Here is a 22,686-nt window from a genome sequence, read left to right on the forward strand (position 1 = left end):
GGAATTAGCAGTGCAAAAAGATTTTTGTTACAGATGGCGCTTCCCGTATATAGATATATGCTTAGTGCTTAAACGAGCTACTCCTGCGGTTTGTGGTGTGCGCCTTAATGTTCTGCCTTACTCCTGCATTGCTTTTCACTTAGCTTCAAATTAGCATTTTGTAGTTAACTACAAGTTATATATTTAATAGAAATCTCGCAAAAAAGCTACCTACAAGTGGGTTATTTTTTATCAATTGATAATTTTCTTCATCAGGGAAGACACTTTAATTTATCTATACGTAAGTATGTACACACATATGTATGTGTAAGCAAGTGACTTCGGCAGTCTGTGACTCATGTGCATTACCATATTTTAAAATATTACCAGCTTTGCCAGTTGACTTCGCCCATTTCGGGTTTCCAAAGTTGACTTTCTGACATATTTAATTTTTTTTGCACTAAACCCAAAAACACATATGGTAACTTGTCTAACAAAAATATGCCATCGGTTAACAAATAACTACGCAAAATTCTATGCCAAATCCCTTTAAGGTCATTTACCATTTAAGGTCATTTACCATATGCGATGCGATAAAAAAAATGTAAATGGAGGAAGAAACTTATTACCAACACGATTACTAAATTATTCGTTAACCAGAGACGACATGTCGAATGATGCTCAACGTGAAAGAGCGCATAGCTTTTCTCCTATTTTCTGTGCATATAACCGATGATACATCAGTGTCAAAGACGACACAAAAAATGACAAAACAATTTTGGAAAAATAATAAAAATATCTGTATATGAGTATTTATTGCAAACGACAAAAAAGATAATATCTATGTATGTACAATATGTGTTGTGTTGTGTGTACATAAGTATGTATATATGTATGTACATAGTTATAGTTACAAATATGGTACAAACAAGCGAGCCACTATTGTGCTCCTTTATACAAACGTATATTTATTTATGTGTAGATATGTATTTACATAAAAAGAAATGGCTGTCTAAAGCTAGGATAAAATTTCACAAATGACACAAATTAATGGTTTGGGATTTGTTTATGCTCTTCTATGCGTTCATATTGTATTTTCATTGTTCCGACTTTAAGTGATTTTCATAATTCCTTTTATAAAGTATATATATAATATACACACATATATGTATATGTAAATATGTATGTACATTAGGGTGGCCCAAAAATATATAGGAAAATCAACTTTTTTGATTTTTCCTGCTGCCACCCCCCAGAACTGAAGAATATCAAAAATAAGGAGACACGTATTTTTTTATTTTGAAATCCGTGCCGCCGTATTTTACATGGGGAAAATACATTTTTTTCGTAGAATTGCTATAAAATCGTCAAAAATAGTTATTTTTTGGTCGAATAAGACTACTTAACACTATGATGCTTATTTAAATTAATTTTTTTTTTATTAAAATGAGTGCAATATAACTAACTCATCTTAGTTAACAAATGGGTGGCAATCATATTTAAAAACATGTTAGTCCAAAGCTTATGCGTACACCCGTCGTGTGATACCTATATGTCGGTATTAAATAAGCTTAAATTTCTAATAATGACTGTTCTATTTTTTTTTTAAGTTGTCTACCTAGTTAAAAAAAATATTTAAATATCTTCGAAGGCTTTTAGTTTTGATGAAGAAACTTATATATTTTATTGGCCTTTAAATAATTTTATATTTACAAATATCTGGCAACCCTATTTTTTAAAATTGTTTGCGATAAACCTACAGAAAACATCGAGTAGAATGCAAAAAAGAATTAAACACATCCATTGAGCTGTTCGTGCGTGTGGCTATGAAAACATAAAAAAACTAATTTTTTTATATGTATAACAGTTAGGATTATCGGTTATTAAAACACACTTAGTAAATTTTTTAAGTTTAATAAGCATTAAAGTGTTATTTGTTTAAATTTCTGAAGGGAAATAGTCTTATTGGATCAAAAAATATTTATTTTTAACAATTTTATAGCAATTTTACGAAAAAGTGTAGTGTGCCTATGTAAAATATATGGGAAACTTCTAAGCCCCGGCGGCACGGGTAAATATTAAACGATTTCAAAATAAAAAATAGGTGTCTCCTAATTTTTGACATTCTTCAGATGTGGGGGTGACGGGAGGGAAAAAAATTGGGCCACCCTAATGTACATCCATATCTTCTGCTTAGTACTTAATTGGTGTTCACAGTAGATATTTGAATGCCTCCGTGAAGTCAAGTGGATTTCAATGGATTTCAATAGATTACAATATTGTATAGAAATATATGAATGTTAGTATATACAAAGGTGTGTGCGTGTGCGTGAGTGCTTGTATTTGGCAGTGACAGGAAAAACGATTATGTCCAAAAAACATCATCAAGTTAGCAAAAGCAGCAAAAGTGGTTAGTTGTACATTGGCTCGATTTAGAAGTGCAGGTTGAGCTAGAACGCAAGCTGTTATTGTATTTTTTTTTTTGCTCTCAGTATTTAGTAAACTAAAACGGTGTCGAAGCATAGTGACATCATCGATGACTACTGCAAACATCTTGATGAAATGGAAGTAGCAGGCAATGCACTTAAAAATATGAACGCCTCCACGAAAAAATCCTGATGAACGCAAAACGTCATCTAAAACGCTGTCTGTCTTTCTCATCGTTCGTTGCTAAAGCTGCCTTCACTGTTTGTGTTACTGCTTTTAGTTGTTGTTGTTGTTGTTGTTGCTGCTGTTATTACTGTAGAAATAGCAGTAGCAAATGTCGCCCCAACCATAGCCATGGCCCCTGCGCGCGCCAACTGTCATCGATGTCATCTTCAATTGCTTTCGATGCCCTTGACTTTGGCTTTATTGGTGTCGTTATGTTTCTTTTTAACTGCAAATAGACCAAAAATGTAAAAGTCAAGCTGGACTATGAACTGAAAAGTATGGCGCAAATGAAATATGAAAAACAAAAAAACGAAACGGGTATCACCACGAAAAAAAATTGACTTCCAAAGCATGTTTTTTATGCCTACATACAAACACACAAAAACACTAAAAAAGAGCACTTAAATGCAACTTGTACAAACTTTAACGTCAAAGTCATAAAATGAATGCGCAAAAAGAAAAAAAAATACTAATCTCACGATATCTACACGAAACCTGTATTCAGCAAAATTTTGACTAAATATCGAACTGGCATGTAGTTCGGTAACAAATTGAAGCAATTGTGTGGCATGGTAAACCTGTTTAACTTTTGATTTCTGCAGCAATGCAGCCGGTGATAAACTTTTTTATTTTATTTTATTTTATTTTATTGCTCTATTTTAACAACAATTCGCAAATTCGTCTCTTCTTGGATTTTATATTTCCATTCTTTATTGTTTTTTTTTCTAGTATAATCACGAGCAGACACTGCGTGGGCACAAGTACCATACATACAGCAATTTTAAATGTCACGCATACGCCCTGACGTCAACCAACACCCAGCTCTGTCGTTGTGTACTGGAAACTTATAGCGCAAATTAAAGAAGCACATTTTGATATCTAAACTTTACTGCATACACAATTCTTCTTCATAGTCAATTTATTTTGTTACCCATAAATGTATCATCGTCTATGCATTCTATTACATAGCAACACTTGACTGCTTTGATTTTTTTATTCACTTCTTACTAATACACTCACTTGTTATGAGCGTATCGGGATCAGCTAACTCAGCATCGTCTACATCAGGTTGTTGTTGTTGCTTTAAATGCTGTTTGAGTTGCACCTTCTTACGCAGTTTCTTCAGATAGGCCTGCTTGTACTCCTCACTGGGCTTGCCACCGAGTCCATAGCTGACCTCGAGCACCGTGAGCGGTATGACGGTCGAAGAAACGGGTACAAGATCTACTTGGAAAGAAGTTTGAATCGAGATTATTTAGAAGCTGTTAATAATAGCACCAGTTTTTATTTTGTAGTTTCACGCGTAGTTCTTCGATTATTCTCACTTCAAATGTTTAAGTGCGAGCGAGAAAAAAAACTATTTTGCATACATATATTTTAAACAATGTTTTTTTACTAAATAAGTAAGTATTTTAATTATTAGATAGTTAATTTGAACTTATTTTAGCACAATGTTCGACGCCAAAGAAATTACTTGAAATTGGTTAGTTTCAAATAACGGTATATTATCTATCACGCCACTATTATCAATCTCAGTTCTTCTCAATAATTTTTGAGAAAGATGAGAATGAAAAAATAAAGCTTATTTCAGTTGGAACTAAAAATGACGGCGTTAAAGGAGTCACTATTCAGATTTCTTCTGAAGTAAAGTATTATATGTACCGTCAAAGCCTTACCAGCGTTCTGGCAATGTAAACGGGTCTTTGGGTGTGTTATCTAGAGGAATCCTGTAGGATTTACATCTCTGTAAGGACACCCATAAACAGCTATGCATCAAAGAACGATCGTAGTGTGCTGTACGGGAGCTTTCTTCTGGATGCAATGATAAACCTGCCGTAATTTATCTAATATTTTTATACAAGGGGAGGTCTTTAAGTCCACCTGTAGGCTTATAAGAAATTAGTGCTGGTATAATACAATGTGGAGTGAGGAGAAAATTGTTTTAGGCAAATAAATATTTTGATTTGAATGTCTTTTCAAACCACAAATACTAAAATTTGATTTCCCTGATGCTGAGGGTTGTAGCGTCAGGAACTGGAGTCTATATCGAAAGTAACGAGAACAATCATCTTATCTCTTCTTCTTTATTGGCGCTGTAATCGCCTAAGCAATTTTAGCCGAGTCCAAAACAGCACGCCAATCGTTTCTTCTCTGTGTCAATTGGAAATGCCAAGTGAAGCCAAGTCCTTCTCGATCTGGTCTTTCCAACGCCTTCCTCTTCCTCTGTTACCAGCGACTCGCGGTGAATACTTTCAGAGTTGGAGCGTTTCTGGCCATTCGAACGTCATGACATAGCCAGCGCAGCCGCTGGATTTTAATTCGCTGCGCTATGTCTATATCATTGTACAGCTCATACAATCTTCACTTCTTCCTATTTGAAGCGGAGGTATTTGCAATCTTCAAGGCTATGGACATGTATTGAGAAAAAACGAACAACAAGGGTGAACGAATAGTCATGGAAAGTTGATTTTCCGTCATATTGACCAATGAATTGCTTGTTTTACCAGTGGAAAAGTACTTGGAAGGCCGGCAGTAGGACGTAACTGAACACGTATGCATTCAATGCATATACTACGTTCGTAGCTATTCGGATTCAGTGATAGCATTTTCGTAAACTTCACGAAAAATCAGACTACTATGGATTTAGCGATAGTCCAGAATATTTATTTCGGTCCCTCCGATTAATATTTATATCGGTGCATGCAGTGAGCCTTTTCTAGAGACCTCTTTTATTCTTACGACGGTATCAATATTGGGTTTAAAATTGGACCATCACAAAAGATGAGCACTGCTTTAGAGATGGTATCCGCAAATTTTCTAATACTTGGAGATGGGCAAAAGTCATAGCTTACATTTAATATTTATTTTATTCACTTTTGTTTAAATAAAAGCTTTTAAAAATAGCAAGAGACCAGTTAAGCTCGATTTTTGAATTTGTATTTGTTTATATTAAATTTTTTTTAGTGCAAAGTGCAGAAAAAATTGCAATTTTGAAGACAATCGATTCTCCTGTTCCAATTAATAAATTAGAAATAATAAAAACCAGTTGGAAACAATTTTAGGGCTCCCCTAAAACAGAAAAAATGTGAAATGTTATCTATAAAAAAAAACCGAAATTAAATTTTATTTTGAGTCTTTAGAAAAAATTTTGGTATGCGGTTTTATAGATCATAAAATTTTAGTATAGCAAGATGCAATTGGCTAAGAGTTCGTTTCTAAAAACTAAAAAAAAAATTGATTTTGGTGAAAATTTTGTATATCATTTAATTTTTTTTTTAGGAGATTTTTTTTAGTTTTTCTATTATTATGTAATATTTGTTAACTGGAATAGGGGAATTGATTTTATTCGAAACTGCTACTTTTTCTGCACTTTGCACTAAAAAATTTCATTTCAAAATTTCATGGGTGTGGTTGTGGGCCGATTTCGCTGATTTTCAAACCAATGTCTTTTAAGGTTCTAAGACGCATGTGTATACGATTTTAAGCGCCTATCTGAATTGGTTGATTTTTGGCCTCTTTTATTTTGGGTGCTTTTCGATTACAGCCACCACAAGTTTTTACGATTATTTTTATATTATTCGCGAAAGCTCGCCCATAAAGCTATTTATGCACACAACAAAAAAAAAAAACAGATTTTTCGTGTTGTTCAACAAAAAGCCGTCTAAAAAAACTATACAAGGTGCACAAAGCTTTCCCGATGCCAATAAGTACAGATAAAACTCGGTTCCTGAAGAGAAACCGAAAGGCAGATTCAAGTTTAGCGGGGTCTGTTTTTTTTTGCTGATTTCATTAATTACTTTATTATTTTTGCGCAAAATAATTTATGCATGTAATTATAGCATTTATAAAATTAATAAGTATTAAATATCAGTTGAAGCAAATCAATCAAAGAACTACATAAGTGCACTTCAATTAAAACATTATTGAAAACACTTCTCCATCACCTGCTTCATATTTGTGTTGTGGATTTTTCTTGTACAACATCGGCGAGCCGTTAGCGCAATTACAACATTGCAATAGCAACAACAACACAACAGCTATCCAAACAAAAGTGAAATTGTAGCAAAAGCTGGTCGGTTTTGTTGTCATTGTGAAGGTTTCTTTTATTTGTGGTGTTTATTTATTTGTAAGATTGCCTTCAACTGAATGCCTTGTATTTATGATTGTCGTTTTTGTTTTTTTAATACCTATGATTTTCGTTTATATTTATGTATGTAATTTGTTTTTATATTTTTCCGTTTAGCGTACAACTCAAATGAAAACAAAAACAAAAAAGCAAAACAAAATTCGCAATTTTACTCGGGCAGTTATGTTTATGAAACAATTTGCAAAACAATTTTAGTTGGTCCGTCCAACTAGTTTAAACGCTCGCGAACAACTGAATGAATAGCGGTGGAGCGTATTAGCACAACTTGGACAACTTGTAATGATCGCATTCATGAGCTTGCAAATTTGAGTCGCAGCTTGACGGTTTAGCTTACCAGACAACTTAAGCAGGCTAGCTTGTTGGTTAAATGCGGCTGCGATTGCGCATTTGGCTACGAACTCATATATGTAGATATGCACATACATATGGATATACATATGTATTTCACTATATGTGCATATGTATGTATGAATATTAGGGTGATTCAGAAAAAAAAAATTTTTCCTCGGAACTATGCTTAAAAGTGTCATTTAGACGCCAAAATAAGTCTCAGAAAATATGAGCCCTTAATATAAATATTAAGAATGTACGCATCCTACTTTTCGATTTCCCATAAAAATAACACAGGAAAAATTATTTTCATTTTTTCACTTCTGACTTTTATATTTAACGAACGCTACGATGTACTGTAAAGATCTTGGCGTATTTTTGTAGAAAATTGAACGCTCTACAAAAAGGTCTGAAGTCATTCTTTGATAAGTCAACTCGGCCAAAAGTTATTCGCGGTCAAAGTCGAATTCACCATTCTTTCACCTTTGACCTCGATTAACTTTTGACCGCGTTTACTTATCGAAACATTTTTATTTTTATAGAGAATTGAACACTCTACAAAAAGCGTCATTTTTCGATAAAAAAAATTCTGAATCACCCTAATGTATGCTATAAATGTATGCACATTAGGGAATTCCAAAGTTTTTCTTTCCAGAAATATCGAAATACGAAAATACGTATTTTTTATTTTGAAATCGGTTAATATTTAAGCGTTTCGGCGGGGCTTTGAAGCTTTCAATATATGCATGCATGCATAAATTTTTTCACATAATTGCTATACAATCGTTAAAAACAAATATATTTTGAACGAATAAAATTATTTTCCTTCATAGACCTTCAAAACATAAATAAATACTTTTTCATAACCTATAATATTATCTCTTGTATACCAGAGTCTGTTATTTTATGTGTTCGGAACCACATCACTGACGTTATGAAAAAATATGTAGTAAAAATTTAAAGTTACATATGTATCATAATTTCATTTTTGAAGATTTTGAAAGTGAAATTTTCTTGTTTTCTCCTTATAATTTAATTTTTGAAGATTTCGAAAGTGAAATTTTCTTGTTTTTTTAGCAATTTTAAGAAACTATTTATTTTCCCCATATATAACCGATTTCAAAATAAAAAAATAGGGTTCTCATTATTTTCTATATTCTTCAGTTTTGTGGGTGAGAGGAGAAAACTCCCATAAGTTAATTTCACTGTGTATTTTTGAACCACCCTAGTGTGTATACTAATTATACAGATACTAACTATACAGATGTACATATATTAAATTAAATATACATACATACACGAACATACATATGTATGTATGCATGTGCATATGTATGTACATAGATGCAATAAATACAACTACTTTTAATATCTGAACAAATGACTTGCTGCTTTGGTTGTGGCAAATAAAAGTGAGAGGCGTCTGGTGCAGATATAGATACATATATATTTAAATAGTAATGTCAGGTTAGTTTTGGTATGCAAACTATTTGAAGCTCGTTTTGTTTTTTATTGATTTTGCTGCTATACTTTGGGATATTAATTTTTTTTTTGTTGGTTTTGTTTTGTGCCACATTCAGACAAGTAAAATGTTGTCATGTCAATGATAGGTCGGTAGTAAAGCCAATGCATTTATTTAATGGTGTTTTCGTTACTACCAAAAAATGTTGCCTTTTGATTGCCCCTTTCCCTTTTTGTGTTCGATTCTAAAATAAAGGCAAACGGTGAGAAAATTTTGCAAGGCAAGGCCTTCTCTGCCCTTTGAAGCTTTGCCCTGAAAGTCAGATGGTTGCTTGAAACGGCAATATTATGAAATGCGTGAGCTAGACAAAGACAGGAGGAAAAAATATGCCACTTTCGCATTCATCGCAATATTCTTCTTCATATCCATCTTCGACTTGTGGTCGTATTTGACTTGGAATTCATCTCCTTCGCCTTCGTATTCCCCTTCGCATTCGTACTCGTATTCTTCTTCGTATTTACATATGTTCGTTGTTGCGTTCGAATTCATCTCTGTATTTTTCTTCGTATTCGTTTAAGTACTGTTTTTGTATTCATCTTCGGAATCATCTTCGTACTCTTCTTCATATTCGTGTTTGTATTTGTATTCGTATTCGTCCTGGCATTGGAACTCATCTTGATAGATTTGCCTTCGTCTTCGCATTCATCTTCGTCATCATTGTCCACGTCGGTTGGTCGTAGACCATCGTCGTAAAAAATATTCGATTTCATATTATAGACGAGTGGTAGGGCACAGATTCTTTTCCTGGTTCCATCGACGTCAAAACCAATACGCACACCACAAATTGAGGGAGATCCTCGGCCAAACTCTAAGCAAAATGTGAATGCGCCATTTTTTTTTTAAATCTTTTACTCTGTACAAGTTCGTCTACAAAGCAGGTTTCTTTGGCTTATATGTAGTAAAGTTTGACGGCAACGAAAGATAGGTGGACAGTGCTAAGAAGCCAAACTTTTATAGAAATGAAAGACTCTTGGCCTTTCAGGAAAAAAAACCGAAAAGTCATAGTTGATTTCTACCAAGCCTTAACTGCAGTTTATGCCTATTGGAAAAAGGAGATTACAACTCGAAGGGGGTAACTATGTATTAAGTGAAAGCAAACGAAAGGAAAAAAGCTAAAATTAATAAATAAACCTTGCCGGATCACCCCATGTTGAAATTCTTGGTACTTATCTGACCTCTTAACTGGAGTTAAGTCTGTGGCGATTTGGACTAAAATGCAATGCTTTTATTTAGTAATAGAGCATATCATTATGTAGCAGTAGGTTTCACGCGAATAACGTAAAATAAAACTAACATAACATAGCAATAGCATAACAAAACAATAAAGTAAAGTAATATAACATAACATAACATGACATAAAACAATATAAAATAACCAAACATAAAATATGGGTAGTGGTACAATCTATCACTCGTTATCAGCCACAATTGGTTTCTTGTTTCATCCAAATTATTAAAAAAAAAACAATAAAAAATCTGAAAGCGATCGTTCCTTGGTAAGCAAAGATAAAACTCCAAATTTATTTTTGTCATGAAATAGCTTTTCAAGAATGGCTCGCACGTGCATAAATAATATTGTAAAAATATAATTATTGCGAAAAAGGAACCACCATAAAAATAAATCAGAATTGCAACAACATAACAATCTGTCAGACAGTCGTAAATTAAATACGTATATGCAAATGTTATGAAAGAAAAAAATGACATGTAATACAAAAGTAAAGCAGCACTTACAAACGCGCAAACAGACGGACAACATGTGTTGAATTCGCACTTTACGCGTGCATAGCATATAAATAAAATTAAAGCATTGAGTCAAACAATGAAGTGCGTTTAACGGTAGCAAAATATGAAAATAAAAAATAAATGAAAGTGAAACGTACATATGTACATAAGTATTTTACATATAAAGATGTGCAATTACGGGTATGTTTCGTAGTATTTTTTATATGTATGTTGATATGCCGGTTTGCAAATATGAGCCCGTGGCGAGAAATGATATTGTATTTGCAACCAGTGTTGCCGTTTTAAAACTTTGGTGGCTAGATTTAGCTACCAAATACTTTTTTTGGCCACATAAATTTAAAATTGCACCTAGCCCTTTTCTTATCCCTTTGGAGAATTTATTCATACTTGATATGAAAAAGTTGTATATGCTTAATTTGATCTAATTTTTCTTTTTCATTTATGTAAAAGATGAATTTTTAAACTAAGAAAGACTGATATATATATATGTATTATATGTTCGTTAGGTTTTTACGTGAGTAGTGAAATTAGCTCAATTTTCTACGTAAAAAGTACTTTGGCAGCATTTTCTTCACTATACGAGTCAAAGCCGTGTTTGTGGAAGATTAAGTTCACGATATTAAAGTTGTGCATTAAAAAAATAAAAACAATGTTTAACAAAATGGTAAAAAAAAATTATGAAATTTCGGCTTTAATCATTTCGATCTTCCCTGGACTTCATTTGTAAAAAAATAAATATTGCACCAGCATGCTGGTATATGCTGGTTATATGCGTCGAGCCTGATGGTACAATCACTTGATGGAGCCAGCAAGCTGGTGTTGTATTTTTCCCCTTGCATACAAAAAGGTTTTTGGTTGGATAAAATATTAGCTTTTTTTCAGAGCTCATTGTTTACGTATATACTTATATATGTATATGTAAGTAAAAAAATTTTAGTACCATTTTTAGCCACAATAAATACTTTTTCATAACCTATAATATTATCTCTTATATACCAGAGTGTGTTATTTTTTTTAGCTCTTTTTTAGCCTTTTTTTTAAGGAATTTGGCTATCACTAAAAATGATTCGCGGCAACACTGATTGCAACTATTTAAATAAAAAATATAATACCCACAAACATATCGCACACCGACATAGATCTAAAGTACGATCAACTCAAAAAAAATTTTGGCGATTTTTTTGCATAAATCAATTCATAGGACTTACATACAATTAATGGAAATATTTTTTTCTTCATGATTATATACATTAACTAAAAAAAACTGGTGTTATACCTGTTTTTGTATTAATTGCGTTGAATATGTACGATTCACAAGTAGTTTAATTTTCCTCCCTGAATTTGGAGTTAGCTCACTTTATATCTAGATGTATGTATGTAAATTCCGTTTGAGTAGACATTCAGCCGATGTTAATAATTAAACTATAACTATATTTTTACTGTGAGATTAGCGGGCGCTCGATAATCGATACATATGCTCTACATACCACCTAAAATGCAAAAAAAAACGTAACAACCATCGCCGCTGAAATGCAAAAAGTCGTAACTTATGAAAAATTCAAAATTCACTTTTTGATTAATATGATGGATTTCATGGAATTAGAACTCCCCACATCGTTTTAATGAAAAAAAAAATTAGTCACGATTTTTCCCATTTCAGAGACGTTGTTTGTTGATAAATGGTAAGACTTTAAGACGTTTAATACGTCTTGTGAATCCTTATATATAGATCAACATTTCAAACTTTGTAAAAAATTTGAAAAATTCAACAAGTTTTCACCAAAACATTCCGTCTTTTTATTCAGAATTTTTAGAAAACTTTTTGGTATAGCGGCCGTTGTGTAGGGTTAAACGCATAAAAAAAATAAAAATAAAAATAAAAAAGGATTTCCTACTAGCGATCGCCCCTCGGCAGGCAATGGCAAAGCTCCCTGTTGTGTGACAGTTCGCTCTCGTCGTACAAACACCACACTCTATAAGCCTCTCATTAAACGCATCCTGGTATATGGCACCGAAGCAAGGCAATGTCAACATCTGATGAGGCGGCTTTTGAAGTTTTCGAGAGAAATATTGCCGGCGATGCATCGCGATGGAACGATGAGCTGCACTCCAGCTCTGAAAGTATTCAACTCGGTACTCGCTGGTAAGGGAAGAGGAATGTTTTTTCGATTTTGTAGTATGAATTATGAAATATCAACCATTAAAATCTTTTTCTTAAGGCCGGATCACACGATAGCCGTAATGGCCAATTATTGCCTTAATTTATATCCAAATCGTGTGAATTCATAATAAATTGACTCATGCGGCGATCGACGCCGATATTGTGCTTATTGTGCCCACTCAAACATAAACCGGATGGAACAACAGTTGTATAAAATGAGGCACTGAGGTGTGACTGCACAGAATTTGATTGCGACAATTTCTTTATTGTGTGCCAATTCAGCACAATAGAGGTGTGCCAGATTGGTGCATTTGCGGCAATCGTGTGATCCCAGCTTTAAAATCAAAAACAATAATCGGATGGTATCCTCCTTTTCTCTTTTTTAGAAAAACTTACATAGAAACCATCCATCTTCCATTAGAAGTAGTATCAAAGTGCGGAATTGCCTCCATTTGTAAGTAATATTAATCCTCCATTGTACAGTAACTCGTTCGGGCTTTTACATATACTAAAAGCCAACTAAAGGATTAATGTATTCAATGCAAAATAAAAAGGAGTCAGGAATCAAAGTCTTAGAAGATTGGAAATTAAAGCTTCCAGAACGCAAATTGTTTCTAATTTTGCCGACTGTGTATGTAATTTAATTGCAGACAGGGTGTGTAATTTATTTGGGTGAAATAAAAATGTAAAATCAATTATTTGTTTATAAAGCGATAAAAAAATCCGAAGATCATATAACACCTCTCAAAAATAGTGAATATTCATACTTCCATATTCACCTACATACGCATGTCATATACTACATGCTTGTCTAACAGACACATGCAACAATATCGCAGCTAATTACCTCATTTGCATTTACAAAATATGATTGCAAATGCTGTCAAATGCAGACCAAAAACTATATGCATATATGCATTTTAAATTATGGCAAACCGCTTGAAAAGCTGTCTCTTTCCAACTCACTATGTATGGGTAAATGAATGTATGTGTATACCCAGCGACGTATGTAGATATGTACTCATACATACTTCTATACCCCGCAGAAAACAAATTATCAATTGATAAAAAGTAGTCCACTTTTTTGCGGGATTTCGATAAAATATACAACTTTTAGTTAACTACAAAAAGCTAACTTGCAACTAGTTGAAAAGTAATGTAGGAGTCATACAAACGTAATCGCGGTTTGATTTCTTTAAACTAGTTTCTACTTAATTATCCTCATACAAATTTTACTTTGTATACACTCTTTTTCAGTACTTAGCAAATATTTTTTCGAATTCAGGACAAATAAAATGAAGATCGAAATTTTATATTATCATTTTGAAGTTATGTCTGACGGAATTCAAATATGGGACCACCTGCAACAGAATATGTTAACAAATATATATGTAATGTTAAATAAAGTAAATAAATAAACATGTAAAAAAATTAAAAAAAACATATGCCTTCGTATATCAATAATATGTTCAAAAGTAGTTAGTTACAAGTTAGTTGACACCAAATGCAAAGAAAATATAGAGATAATACTGAAATTTCCTTCCTAATCCATCTCAAATGAACTGATACATTTCCTGCTGAGTATACATAAATACAGTAGTGGTCATATGAAAGTTACAATTACACTATACGGCAAAAACTGGGTATTGGACCAAACCAATTTTTTTAAGAGATTGTGTCATAAGTAAAAAAGCAATTTCTCCATTTTTCAAAGTTAACTTTCGAAATCGAGATATGGGCCTTCGAAGTTCGAAATTGGACCTTCGGTAAAAAATTACTTTTAATTATTGTATGTAAAACGCTTACTTAAATGGTATATAACTTTTTTTGTGAAAACTTACATTACAGGTGCTATAAGCGGTCAAAGGTAACGTTATTTGTTTTTTTAACTGTATACCTATCCTAATTATAAGTAATGTGAAATGAAATTTTACTTGTTATGCTAGTGTCTTTTCAAATAAATACTTAAGTACAAATTTGTACAAATTAAATTAAAAAAATAAGTTAATATTAAAAAAAAATATTTTTAAAGCAAACATTCTAAATATGAACGAAATCGGACCATAAATAATGGTTTACCAAATATATCGACTCGTGCGCCACCTACCGACAAAATTTTTAGTGAACTTATTGCTTTTCATGTACATAGTTAATATACGTTCTAAATACGAACCAAATCGGACTACAATTACGGAGTTTTCAAATATCTCGACTCCTGCGCCATCTAGCGGATTAACTCATCTTTCGTATTGCATTATCATCGGGTTCTGAGCCAACTGTGAAGTTTCAAGTCTGTAGGTCATCAGGAAGTTGGTCAAAAATTGAATGCAAGATTTACCCCTAACAAACATACATACATATGTACATTAGACCGCATCACCAAAAAAAAGTTGCGGTTTTTCCGCCGGGATTACAAAATGTATTATATTTTAAGAAGATTTCAGAAAAATATTAAGATTTAAGCGAGCTGAACCGATTTGAAAATACCTCCAAAAATTGAGTTTTTTATGAATAAAAATAGTTTCTTAAAGCACTTTTTGAAAAAGGTCCCCTCAGATGACAAAACAGATTAGGCTTAAAAAATCTGCATAAAAGTATTTAAAAATCTTTTCAACGGAATCGTAATAATGAGATTTTTGATGCTGTTTTTTTTACTTTTTTCAAAGATTGATTTACGAAAAGCTTAAATATATAACTGGGCCAAAGCTATTCTGATTTAGACTTATGGGATCTCGGTAGAAAAGTATTTTCCCACTTATTTTATTTATGTGCAAAAGAAATTTGGTTTTCGTAACATACGATAACTTTGAGCAAAGGGGTCGATATGTATGTATATCCAAAGGAAACAGTTTTTATTTGAAGCATCTATGATTAGGTAAAAATATATTAATGTGGTATACTATTTTGAACTTAAATTTTTTGCTTGCGAATCCAAAACCCCCACATTGGACCCGCACTTTAAATTTAAAAAATCTGACATCAGATTCGAAATCAGCGACCTCAAAAATCTCCGCATACCAAGTTGCAAATCAATTTTTTTTACTTCTGGACGTTTGGCCAGCAAATAGTACACGGTCAAAAATTTGGGTTTAATTTTTAAACCGCACTGGGACTATTGGCTTTTTTAATCTTTTATAGTCTACTTTTTAAACCCGTCAATAGTGCAAAAAACAGTGATGAAGACAATGAGAGTAGTGTGAATATATTAGTAAAAAAGTGTGAATATATTGCTAATATATCTGAAAAAAAATTTTCATGTGTAAACCCCAAGTACGCGGTCATAAAGAACAGCTGATTTTTGTTTGCAGATTTGATTTGTTTTCATTCATGATAGGTGTTAAAATTTGCATTTCAGCGCATAAAAAAAGACATATATATCTAATGTAAATTCACAAGTGCTTACATAACAACAAAAAATCAAAAACAATCTTGTCACTTACCATTTTTTCCATTATTATTATTTTTTTGCAAAACATCAGTACGACATGATAAAACTAGATTCGTTATGTGGGTTGTATTGAGTAGGCACGCTGAGGTTGGTTGTTGGTCAATGACGTTGAGGCATTGTGTTAATGTGTGAGTCAATGAACTTTTATGACAGCTAAAAATAAAAGAAATATATCGCATGGAAATTTTAGTAACGTTATGCCAGGCAACGTCAAGTCAGATATTGCAGCTAATTAAACACAAAGCAGAAAAGATTTGTACATTTAAAAACTTGGTAAATTAACATTTAACATTTCCAATATTACTACAAAAGCTTTTATCCAAATACATAAGCGGGTATTCTTGCAGTCTTGCCAGCGCGTATGTTTACTAATATCTTTAAATCGCTACTACCAAAAAATTTTATTCTATTTTTTACTGAATAAGGGGTAATTTAATTGCTATGAAAATTTTAACTGTTTTAACATTTTGTTATGCGAGTGTCACGTAACGCCAGGGTGGCTACTCTGTAATGCGATGCGAAAGAGAAATGCGATGAGATAGGCGATCGCCACAGCGTATTACTTACGATGTATTTGCCTATCGCATCGCATTGCTCCTTCGTATCCCATTACAGAGTTACTATTTATACATATCGCACGCTTAATAGTATACAGAATTATTTATTTTAAAATTTCAATTTTGTGGGAAAACGCAATCAAAGTTTAATAAAGCAGACGGAAAGACATATATCTTCGCCATTTTTGGGAAGTTTAGTCATCTGTTAGGCTAAACTTATTCTCGTTATCCAGCTTATTAATTGTGTCTTGAAATCGTCAAAAATTAAAATTTCGAATTACATCTCAGAATTTTTTATGACCCATTTGCTTCCATATAACGAATACAAACAATTTATTTTTATATGAAAGAAAACAGTAACATCCTCGACAAAAAAAAAGTATAAAAAATCTACGGTAAATTTTAGCTATTCGAAACTTGCACTTTCTATTACTAGAGTTCAATGGCTACAAAACTGCATAATCAGGCTCTTTTTCTAATTAAAAAGGCTAGACATTTTCACGAAAGTTTGTTGAATTTTTTTTAAATATTGCACAGAGTTTGAAACTTGGATATAGGCGCACACCACAAATCGGGGGAGAAGCCCGGCCAAACACTAACATATGCGTAAGCGCCAATCTATTATTATTACTATAAAATGGACCGAAAAAATTAATTGCGGACCAGATTTTTATTTTTTTTATTTTTTCAAAAACTATGCAAAGTGGCGTTAACAATTATGCAGCATTTGTGCATTCTATACTAATTGAAAAAAAAAAAAAAAAAATAAGTATGTAGTACATACGTTACCCTTTCTTGAATCCACAGCATTTGCTAAATCTATGAGAAGGAAGCTAATTTCTTTAGTAAGATAGAAATTCTGGCACCTTTTCACTTTTTGTTCTACTATGTTTTCTTTTTTATTAATTTTGTAATCTAGCGATATTTAATGATGGGTCGACCGGAAACAGATATGAAAATTAACTCCTTCCTTGAGTTGTCTTTCTTTTCCTTTCCAACTATTGTGACTGAAAACGAGGTTAATCAGCTGATTATCAGCTAGAGCTGCAAAACTATCGATAGTCAGACCATCGACAGTATTCGATATTATTTTTAAAATTAATTCTTACAAGGCGAATCTATACGAGGTGGTGTTGTTAGATCAGCTGATTTCTTTGCCTTACATGTATTTTGTTTTTGCTTTTACTGATTTGACAGCACACCCATCAAAGCAAAAACAAAATACATGCAAACTTTGGGGCAAATTAAGATTTGACATAACACCCGCAATACAAAATACATGTGGTCGTTGTTGTTGTAATATAAATTGGCCTTTAACACCTCGTATAAATTCGCCTTGATTACTGGCGAATTTAGATTTTCGCCGCGGTCCTTCTGAATGTCAAAATGATGTGTTTGTTGTAAGATAAATTCACGTTGTTTACAACAAATACATCATTTTGACCTTGAGCAGGACCGCTTCGAAAATCTAAACTCGCCAGTAACACCACCTTGTATTAATTTGCCTTGGAATCGCATAAGATTTTTGCCCAGTTTAAGATTTATTTAAAATACATTCGAAAATGACGATTGGATACCCTTGTAACCTAATGGACACGTTTTCTAAATTCTGTGAATTGAAATGGAAAAAAGGGTTTTCTGCATAGAATTTAGCATTTTATGGGTGTGTGGAATGTAAGAGGTATTTTAAAAGGTGCGAGGTTTAACGGCGATACACATCATCCCTCTTATTCCAAAAACATAAATGTGTAAAAATGGAAATGCTGAGAAATCAAGTTTGAGTTTTTTATGAGACTTAACTATGCGTTCATGTGACCATTGCAAAATATTTAGTTTCCGTGTACGCGTGGTATTCGGCGTTTTGGTGTAACATAGAACATCCAATGCTTAATAAAGTCAACCAAATAACTCAAAATGGATAAATTTGCACATTCAACCTTATGGCATAAGGGGGACGATATAACTTGAATAAACACTAGGGCTGTTCAGGATGTTGTAGAAATGGCCTTGTACCCTGCAAAAATCGTTGGACCATGTAGTCTATTTGTGGTATATTGGAGTACTTACAAAAGTGCTCCTCTGTCATGCTGTAGCGGACCAACTCGTGTCTCTGCACCAGCTTATTGTTACCCGATCACTGCTCGCGTTTTAACAAAATGTGATTGAAGTTAAGCATTTGAAAGTACATTTGCATGTCTGGCTGTAGCTGAACGTGTAGAGATGCTAGCTGTTATTTCTTAGCTCCCAGCATGTTCGGGTTCGAATGTCGTCAGAGGCAACATGTAATTTTTAATTTTTGTTTTTGGTTTTTATTCATTTCAAAAAAAGCATCTGCGAAGTGAAGAACAACAGCGTGTACAAACGAAAAAATATAACGACAATGTCATTGGAGTATGTTAGGAGTAGTTTTGTGCTACTCTGATGTAATGCAGATATGGAGTATATGGTCCTGCCCTAGGACATCGCAATGTTAATTGGACCATATTTTTTATATGAATTGTGGTTAATTTTGGAGTACTCCTTGGTCCTTCGGGAGTACTCTTTAGATGCATGCATGGAGTAGTCGCGATTTTTGCAGGGTATTTGCAGTTGAAATTGCATTTGCATATTTTTGGCTTGCTGCCATGGCAACCGTGTGCATTTTATTGTTGTGAATTTACAAATGCAACGAATATGCAAATTCAAAAGCATATGCACGATATCCTGAACAGCCCTACCGGATCCCATGTCTGTCGGGCTATCGATAGAACCATATTACAATCGATAGATAGTAGTGAAATTTAAAAAAACATCGATACTATCGATAGTGCTATCGATAGTTTTTAAACTCTACAATCAGCTGCAGTCGTATTTATGCACAATTCAAAACCCGCTTATTAGTGTAGTATTTATTCAATCAATAATACAAAACCATTCAGGCAAAATAATAATGATTGCAATTCGCAGTTGCCAAATGCACATCCAAATAATTGTTTTTGTTTAATGAAAATAACTAAATTTCTCTCCGTTCAATTGCAGCACCCTGAATATTTCGGAAGATAGTTAACCTTAGTTCAAATATATAGCAGAAAATGGATTGCGATGCTGTGGACGACTCAATTGATGATTTCCTAGCAAATATTGAAATTCCCAGTGCTCCTAAAGTACAGAAAGTCGAGAAGCCACAAACTTTGATACTCAGTAGTGCTTCAAACACAAATACATCGGTTGCATCAACGAACAGCACCACCACAGCGCCTTTGCCAAAAACTGCATCAAATCCACATTGCATACTGGTTAATCCTAAACAACGTGGTAATCCCGTGCTCAAATCCATTGTCAACATTCCTATCGAATTTCGTGACGATATCATACCAGATTATGTAGTGGGACGCACTTCGTGTATACTTTTTATATCACTTAAATATCACACGCTCAATCCAGATTATATCTGTCAGCGGCTAAAGGAGTTAGGAAAGCAGTATGAATTGCGTGTACTCTTGGTACAAATAGATGCACCGGTAAGTGTCTACAAGAGCAAGCTATAAACTGATTACTTAGCTCTAAATCTTGCGCAGGAACCGCATTCAGCTTTGAAGAATCTAACACGTATTACGCTACTAACCGATTTAACTCTTATGCTGGCGTGGAGCGCCGAGGAAGCAGGAAAAATCATAGAAACCTACAAGCAATTTGAAAAGCGTTCACCGGAGTGGATTATGGAACGCGTAGAATCAAGTCCACATCAAAAGGTTTGTTCGCATTTGCTCTAATTCATGTCAAAATGTTAATGTAAACTATTTTCAGTTGGTTTCCGCATTGACAAGTATTAAGCCGGTGAATAAGACTGATGCAGTAACATTACTACAGAATTTCGGAAAGTTGGAAAAGCTTATAAATGCAAGCGAAGAACGCTTGTCGCTTGTGATTGGGCTAGGGCCGCGGAAGGCTTCGAAACTGTACAAAACATTACACGAGCCGTTTCTTACAAAGTAATTTTCTTTCCATAAAATAGTACAATAAAGATTTATTTATTACACCAAATAAAGCCAATCTACGAAAACTACATGGTGGAGTTCTTACCTATTTACTCTGTGCACTTCCAAATTTTTATTGTACCATCGTCACTGCATGAAATCAATTGGCCTTGTTGCGATGGGTTCCATTTGACGGCATTCACATCTTGTGAGTGTGCTTTATCTTCTGACGTTATCATTGAAAATGTTGGTTCGTTCTTTTGTGAGTTTGCATCTTCTTTAAATATGCGTATCGCATCATCTCCGCAAGCAGTGGCAATTAAACCCGATTGTTTGCACCACGAAACGTCATAAATTGCTCTCGAGTGCTCACCAGAAATAGTGCATACACATTTCCAAACCGTTTCGTTATCTGGTGTATAAATGCCTTCCTCATTTCCTGGATGATATGCGCGCCAGATTTTCAATGTTTTGTCGTCACTGGAAGATACCAAACGCTCGCCATCTGCGTCGAAATCGATACCCCATACCGTACTGGTGTGCGATTCCAAAGTTGCCGTACTATACCAGTCGTTATCGGCAGCATTTTCAGCGTACAATTGTATTGTATTATCATAAGAAGCGGATGCCAGTATTTCTTTTTTCGGATGCCATACAACTCGCTTAACATCTTGTGTGTGAGAATTAAGTACAGCAGCACAATCGAACTCGTCTTCGCCGGCCAATTCCCAAACCCATACTGACTTGTCACGAGAGCAAGTGGCCAAAAGATTGCCAGAATTAGACCAACTAACGCTTTTAACTTCATTTTCATGACCCTCTAAAGTGGCGATACATTCAAATTCTCCTGAAAGCAATAACCAAGAGGTTGATACAATTTGTTTGTCTTACGTGTATTTCCTACCTGTCGATTTCGACCATATAGCTGTCGTGCCATCAAAGCTAGCCGACGTTAAGTACTGTCCACAAGGTGACCAACTAATTTCACGTATAGTGCGCTTATGACCATCAGATAGGATGGTCTTCGTAGTCCAGTTGTTTCCGGATAATGACCAAATGCGTATCGTTTTGTCTTCGCCACATGAAGCAAATGCATTACCTTTTGGATGCCAAGCGACTCCCCAAATTCGACCTTTATGGCCTTGCAAAGTATGTTCCAACGTTAAGTTAACCATGTTTAGCAGTAATAATGTAGAAAGTACTTGTTGAAATTATATTTTGTTGTGGCTAAACATTAATCAGCTGGAATTTATAAATTCGCAGGCGTGCGCGATGCTTCTTCGCGAAATCTTTTTCTCCCATTCACAATAGCATGAGGTGCAGAAAAAATGAATTTTTACAGTTAGCAAACAGCTGTTACACATTTCTCTACACATTTTTCTTATCAGTGCAATGGGAATGAATGCAATTAAAAATTATCAACAAAATTAAAAAATATTTGTAAAAATTTAAAATCAAGGGATATGAACGGCCTGATCGTCTTCAACAGCGCAAATGATGTCGTTTTCCAGCAGCTTAACACAGCACTTGCTGAGCACTTCTTCGCTAAAAACGCTGACCTCTTTCCCGAAAATGCAACTGCAGCCTCCATTGATGGGAATATCATCTTGCAAATTTTCAGCCCCATCATCAATTCTCAACGTATTATGCATTGCCAATTCGACAATACATATTCAAGTTTCCAGTGTGACAATGGACTTAATTTGGCATTCGGTGATTTGCTCGGATACTCCTTTGTAAAAATAGGTCAACGTCCAGTAGACACACTCAAGCGTCACCTTGGAGCAGCCATTGCACTTGCACGTCATTTTTACGGTGCAAATTTATTTGCCACACAAGCGAGCAGCGTACAAGAAGAGCTGCTTTCTACTTGCCTCGAAAGTTATGAAGAGCATCTGTGGGATGAGGAGCAAACTATGTTGCTGGAGGCGTTGCCACAATTGCTTATCAACAATGAACTGAAGCGTGTGGTGAGCACTGCCCTCGATGGTGCATTGGAACATCTGCGCGATTTGGGCCATAACCGTACACATGCTTTGCTTTTCGCATCACACAAATTTGTCGCTTCTACTTCGTCGAAGCAAGCCCTCGCTTTGAGTCCATGCGATTTGGTATTTTTGTCGTTGCTTGCGCGTTCTCTTCAACGTGATCGGCGACCACTCAACCGTTCCGTGGCCGTGTTTTTGCA

General features: G+C 34.1%; 4 protein-coding genes across 7 annotated transcripts in view; 2 read left to right on the top strand and 2 right to left on the bottom strand.

Annotated features, from left to right (window-relative positions):
* Positions 1-1,702: 1,702 nt before the first annotated feature.
* LOC118733411 lies at positions 1,703-7,040 on the bottom strand. Its single transcript, XM_036462786.1, has 3 exons — positions 6,576-7,040; positions 3,652-3,855; positions 1,703-2,857 (listed from the first exon to the last, which is right to left on the bottom strand). Exons 1-3 carry the CDS (start codon positions 6,718-6,720, stop codon positions 2,799-2,801), a joined length of 408 nt encoding a protein of 135 aa, XP_036318679.1. The 5' UTR covers positions 6,721-7,040; the 3' UTR covers positions 1,703-2,798.
* A 9,020-nt stretch (positions 7,041-16,060) lies between these two features.
* Positions 16,061-21,795, bottom strand: LOC118733408 (probable cytosolic iron-sulfur protein assembly protein Ciao1). Of its 2 annotated transcripts, XM_036462782.1 has the most exons (3): positions 21,403-21,795; positions 20,605-21,345; positions 16,061-16,138 (listed from the first exon to the last, which is right to left on the bottom strand). In XM_036462782.1, exons 1-2 carry the CDS (start codon positions 21,671-21,673, stop codon positions 20,609-20,611), a joined length of 1,008 nt encoding a protein of 335 aa, XP_036318675.1. In that variant the 5' UTR covers positions 21,674-21,795; the 3' UTR covers positions 16,061-16,138; positions 20,605-20,608. The 2 variants fall into 2 exon arrangements, with proteins under 2 accessions (XP_036318675.1, XP_036318674.1); XM_036462781.1 differs by lacking the exon at positions 16,061-16,138 and having other exon boundaries at positions 20,529-21,345.
* On the top strand, positions 19,333-20,587 carry LOC118733409 (DNA excision repair protein ERCC-1). Of its 3 annotated transcripts, none has more exons than XM_036462784.1 (4): positions 19,333-19,421; positions 19,561-20,042; positions 20,100-20,273; positions 20,329-20,587. In XM_036462784.1, the coding sequence occupies exons 2-4, from the start codon at positions 19,614-19,616 to the stop codon at positions 20,515-20,517; spliced, it is 792 nt and encodes a 263-aa protein (XP_036318677.1). In that variant the 5' UTR covers positions 19,333-19,421; positions 19,561-19,613; the 3' UTR covers positions 20,518-20,587. The 3 variants fall into 3 exon arrangements, with proteins under 3 accessions (XP_036318677.1, XP_036318678.1, XP_036318676.1); XM_036462785.1 differs by having other exon boundaries at positions 19,363-19,426; XM_036462783.1 differs by having other exon boundaries at positions 19,376-19,460.
* Positions 21,796-21,858: 63 nt separating the features above from the next.
* The window catches only part of LOC118752897, a 36,010-nt gene continuing 35,182 nt past the window's right edge, over positions 21,859-22,686 (top strand). The window contains exon 1 of the mRNA XM_036487748.1: positions 21,859-22,683. Within this exon, the coding sequence (XP_036343641.1) occupies positions 21,962-22,683 (722 nt within the window). The 5' untranslated portion in view covers positions 21,859-21,961. The remainder of the gene's footprint in view (positions 22,684-22,686) is intronic.

Source organism: Rhagoletis pomonella, unplaced genomic scaffold (genome assembly GCF_013731165.1).
Source record: "Rhagoletis pomonella isolate Grant_MI unplaced genomic scaffold, Rhpom_1.0 Rhpom_scaffold_00002, whole genome shotgun sequence".
Lineage (NCBI taxonomy): Eukaryota > Metazoa > Arthropoda > Insecta > Diptera > Tephritidae > Rhagoletis > Rhagoletis pomonella.